Source organism: Rhipicephalus sanguineus, chromosome 10, assembly GCF_013339695.2.
Source record: "Rhipicephalus sanguineus isolate Rsan-2018 chromosome 10, BIME_Rsan_1.4, whole genome shotgun sequence".
In the NCBI taxonomy this organism is placed as follows: Eukaryota; Metazoa; Arthropoda; class Arachnida; order Ixodida; family Ixodidae; genus Rhipicephalus; species Rhipicephalus sanguineus.
Window position 1 is genome coordinate 144,340,405 of NC_051185.1, and position 5,418 is coordinate 144,345,822.

The 5,418-nt window shown below is 47.3% G+C and overlaps 1 protein-coding gene across 1 annotated transcript; it reads right to left on the reverse strand.

Annotated features, from left to right (window-relative positions):
- Window positions 1-444: 444 nt before the first annotated feature.
- Window positions 445-3,311, reverse strand: LOC119371854 (uncharacterized). The gene is made up of 4 exons (XM_049419826.1): window positions 3,100-3,311; window positions 2,313-2,416; window positions 2,183-2,255; window positions 445-1,397 (listed from the first exon to the last, which is right to left on the reverse strand). Exons 1-4 carry the CDS (start codon window positions 3,179-3,181, stop codon window positions 1,186-1,188), a joined length of 471 nt encoding a protein of 156 aa, XP_049275783.1. The 5' UTR covers window positions 3,182-3,311; the 3' UTR covers window positions 445-1,185.
- Window positions 3,312-5,418: the final 2,107 nt, after the last annotated feature.

Genomic DNA, 5,418 nt, shown 5'->3' on the forward strand with positions numbered 1-5,418 from the left:
GCAAAAAAATGTGAAGTTCACCCTGACTCACTCGTGAAATATATTTTGCTCTTGGGGCTCACTCGAACTCAGACTCACCAAAATTTTCCTCAGGCGGATTCACTCGGACTCAGGCTCACTAAAATGTTTTCACCCGGACTCAAACTCACCAAAGTATTACTCACCTGGACTCGCAGCTCGATCTGAATCTGAGTGAATCGACTCATGAATGAGTTTGCCGACCTATGCCCCTTGTCACACAATGCCATGCTGATGAAATACTTCGACCAGGTTGTAAAATATGGTGCTTCACACTAAGCACAAGTGAGAGCTCACCTGTGAATGGCACATGGTGCCATTCGGAGCCAAAGTGGTAACCTGAAAAGGCTGTTGAATCAGCACAGCAACATGCGCTAGCTTTAGTGCAACAAGGATCGTGCTTTTAAATGAGGTGAACAACAAGGGTGGTGTAAGAAGTGAAATTTTATTACAAGTATCGCGAGCAATGCACATAAAAAGCAGAGTAAATAAATATCCCTTAAATTTAATGCCAAGGAAAAGAACATAAAAGTAGCGTCCTTTTATAATATACAAATGGAATTGTTACAAAGTGCCTGCTGCTCCTCTGCATCATCATACGCGTCTCGCAGCACAAAAGTCAATTGTAGTACATGAAAACAAGGCACAGTCGAACCGGTACTAATCGAACTCGCTAAGAAAATGCAAGTTGTTGGTTGCTGATATTTCTTCCTCTATTATTAATTTCTGTTTGTACCCAATCATGTTGTCTAAACACTTCTAAGCAACAGAACACGTGTTCGTCAACTATATTTTGGTCTTGCAATATTTCCAAATTATTGTGCAACCTAGACCATGCACAAACGCTCTTCTTTTTTTCTAGGATATGTAAAAATCGAGTATTCTACACGTATACACTATAGACATAAAGATACACTACAGTGCACTATGTGCATATACTACAAACTTGCTGAATGCATTAATTCATATGAGATTTTAAAAAATGACATTGCAGGACACGATTTACCACTGAGCTACACTGTGTTATGTACAATGAAACAGCACATCAGTGCTTCTGATATGCAGAAAAAGAAAATTAACTGAAAAAAAATTGCAGGGCACCATTGAAGCAAACCAGCGTATCACAACTCGTGGTGTGAACAAAAATAAATCTACATATATGTACAACTAGTCTTTACAAATCACTGTGCAGGTGGCTTCCGCTGCAGTGAGGGCCCAGGCGAGGGTACCAACGCCTTGCAATTTGTGGACCGCGTCACCGAGAAGTTGAACCTGGCGCAGCTTTCCAATGATGCCTGGCCCTGCCGCCTGGTGTTTGCGGCTAGTAACTCCAGTGCCTCGGCCTGCCGGTTGCCCCCATCTCGCAGCTGCGGCATGAGCTGGAAACCAAGAAATGTGTTGCCATTATCATCTATAAATTTCCTGCTACCGACTCTTCGCTGGAAGCTTCTGTTCGTGAAGACTTTCAGTGTGTGCAACAATTTCGTCTCTGTGGAAAATCCACTGACCTAAAGGCATTCATGAATGGTGCTTAGTTCACCGCACAACCAATGCACTTCGTTTGGACAGACCAAAGTGGTGCCGCAATTCGTTTTCGCTCATCTCATCAAACGCATCTCACACCTCTAACCACCTCTGCACGAGAAGCAACCAAGCAGCCCTTTTCAGGGCTACAGAATCGTTTGTCTGGCTTTACACGATGACCGACACAATCTCCTTCTGAAACCCTAGCTGCTGCAGTATGCATAACATACAGCAAGCAGGTGTAACACAGGTGCAAACATGTGCATTTGTGTATGATGGCTATGTTAAGTTATATAACGAGCTTGCTTTTTGAACAGTATATTTAGCAATAGCACATTTTCAGTTTCACTTTTGAAGCAAGTGACAAAATAGGGAAACATTTCAAGATGTTGAACATTCTTCTACTGCAACTTTTTCGCTACATTTCACCATAACTGCAAGGCAGGACACCTGTTTATTCCATCTGACAGTTATGCAAACAACTAGCTCCTGCAACCGTTTGCCAAATTTTTTTTGTGCAACTTTTTGTCTTTATGCCCACAGATGTCATCTCTTCACAAACACATAGCCGCACGCATGAGCATCACCTGTGAGCATGTCATACCATCTACAGCTAATCAAAAACATCAGCGAAACTTACGAGTTGTGGCACGGGGAAGGTCCTGGGCCACATCCTCTTCAGCCACACCAGCAGCAGCTGGAGCAGGGCTCACCTGTTAGTAGTAAGAAGTTTCTTGATTGACACTCGAGTGCAAGATGTGAAAGTTCACCTGCAAGCCGCGGAAGTTGTTCCCGACCAAGAACCTTGGCGGTGCAGGCGACGGAAGTCCCCAGATAGTGCACATGCTTGCAGGCTCTGATCTGGGGGAACCATCTGTAAGCATACGTTAAAAAAAGACTATATCCCAGTCTTGTCCCTACTAATGATAACAGTGCAGCTACACAGAGCTAAAAACAATAATTCGTAGGAATTATTGTGGCGAATGTGCACTAATGCTGGAAGTGGAATAGCAATGTTTTTTTTAGAGATGTTTACACAGCGGCATGCTATGACACAGACTTCGGAGAGAGGGTGGAGGGAAGCAAATCTACTGGCTACGCGCCTCACTCGACTCGAGGGTCTGAGAAATGGGTTGGAACACGTAGGGTGCTCTAATGAGCTTCGAAATATAGTTCGCGGCTGTTCTTTCGTCATCACAGCAAATGTGGCTGTTTTGCTTTCTGTTCTGAGCGGCACAACGTGTTAGCACCTCAGCCAACGCGGCGGCCGGGTGATTCACTCGATATTGTTTGAAAAAGTAAAACTGACAGCGCGTAATGGCTAGAAGCAAATGAGCACACTAATTCGCAGCATACAAGTAACAATGATATTCTAAGCCAGTGCTTACCGATTCAGATCACCCGAACTCTGGGCCTCGCTTACTGTCGACCCGCGCGGTCCCTGTCAAGCACGACGCGGCCGCGGTAACCCGTAATCTGGCCGCCTCCGGTGCCGCTGTAAAGCACAAGCGGGACGTGTAAGATGACCGACCACAATACAATTGTGCTCGCACTCACCTCTGCTGCTCTCGGAGTTTGGCAAGGCTGTGGTGTTACGCGCAGGGACTTCGTTCAAAAGCGCTACCAGCTCCTGCCACATGTCGTCCCGGTCCTCCCTCGTGAACGACGGCTTCAGCGGGCACGACAGCGTCGCGATCTGTGGATGCTCTCTCACAAAAGCCAGCAGAAGCTCCTTTTGACGATCAGACACCCGAGAACCAACGCAGACGGCGCGATGGGACGACATTTTGAAACTGCGTCAGCCGCTACTTTTCTTTTTTTTTTCGCGTTCGCGACACCATCTAGCGACGACGTCAAAAAAAACTAACATTATTAAATATTATCACTCAAAGCTGTTGCTGTTTGAAAGAGTGTTTGAGCTTGAGAAGCAAAAACAATAATTTTCTGTAAAGTAATTATATTTATTAAAAGGCGAGAAACGCTTCACGGTCCCCGTGCCGACGTCACAGGATGCGCGTCTACTTCCGGAAAGCTCTCCGCTTCACGATTGGCTGTTCTCTTCCTCTCGGCGGTTCTAGGCGGGAGTGCTGCGCCTCCTCTCACTTTTGTGACGTAGGCACCGCAGAACGAACGCGAACGAACAAAGATCTCCGATCGCCCCCTTGATCGACGGACGACGCCCTGTTCGCCGCTATCATTGTACAGCGTGTATTGCTGTAGTTGTAGTTCTCATTTTCCGGCCACAAGTTCGGCCAAATAAACAGTTTCATCCCGCAAACGCCGACTGCTGTCTTCGTCGACGTCACGACCACGTGACAATATGCTGTGATCTTTTCGGGGGGGGGGGGCACCTCCTTGATCCGACATGGGGTCCGGGCAGATAAGTGCGGTCGAGTGTCATATTGTGCTCTGTATCCCATGGGAATAAAATTTCGGGGGGGGGGGGGGGCACGGGCCTCGTGTGTCACCCCCTGGCTACGCCACTGGGTAGGAGCCTTCTTATTTTGTCAGTACTGAAGAGAGGCCAGGTGCAGTGGTAGGGACCGAGAGCCATACGAGCGATCCAGGGAGGAACGTGGGCTCAGAAGTGGTGGTGCCACCGCGAATGCTCTTCTGCCGCTCTTGTTCATGAGTTGTAGAGGTCTGGGCAAGCTCGCGACACTCTTCAGCAAGCCTGGCTGTGTCAGAAATAGGCGCACACTCAGTGCTGGGCTGTATCGAAGATACGTGTATCTTAGATAGTATCACAGACTCTCTTTGGGTATCTTGTATCTGTATCGCGATACGTCTCGCAAGACAAGCATCTGTATCTGTATTTCCGATGCATTCAATAAAGTTATCTTAAGATACAAGATACTGCTATCGCAACACCGCCGTGGGAAACAATTACCGCTGGCTGAACTCCGCTTCTCAAGCTGGTACTGGTGCCACTAAGCCACCTGAATAATACTAAGGGCAGTGACATTATTTTATCTTTCCGCCAGAGTCATCCAGTGAAGGCAGGCGATGAGGTCTGTGCGTCTCTATTGGCGGAGAAGAGTCACGTGGTAACGCACTCTCTACAAAAACAAGCGCGCGAGCGTCTATAGCTAACCCATGCACGTATAAGCGAAGTACCGGCGTTCTCCACAGCCGGTCGCATGAGAAAGTGTGATAGTCTAATATGTGGCTCTGCTGTTATTTTGCGTATCCCTGATGGAGAACCGTGGTAACCTTGACTACGAAGCTCAGCAGAGGCTCTGGCCGCGGTGCGTGCCGTGTAACACGAATTGAGCAGCTATAGAGACAGACTGAAGACGCTTGATACGCACGCCGCGACATCCTATAATCTGTGTTGGTCGTCACCACACAGCATCGCGCACATAAGTTTTGAAGGCTCAGAGTTCCGGTTCTAACCAGATGAGACGTGTGTCATACAAATAAATCGCGAAATGTTGGTCGTGACCACCTTTAGGTTTGTTTTGCCCATGGCCTTCGCGATTGCCGTAGCTATCACGGAGGCCACGGTTTTGCCTTTCGTTGCATTTGCAGTATATACAAACGGAATACAACCATCAAGATATCATTTGATAATATAATAATAATATCTGGGTTTTAAAGTCTCAAAACCACGATAGATTATGAGAGACGCCATAGAGGAGGGCTCCGAAAATTTCGACCACCTGGGGTTCTTTAACGTGCACCTAAATTTAAGTACATGGGCCTCAAATATTTTCGCCTCCATCGAAAATGCAGCCGCCGCGGCCGGGATTCGATCCCGCTACCTTCGAGTCAGCAAGATACCATTTGAGGATGCGTGATAAAACAGTCACAGGAAGCGAGAGATGAAGGGAGTATGCAACTGAAAAGGCGAAAATCGCCGGGGTCATTCGTCCC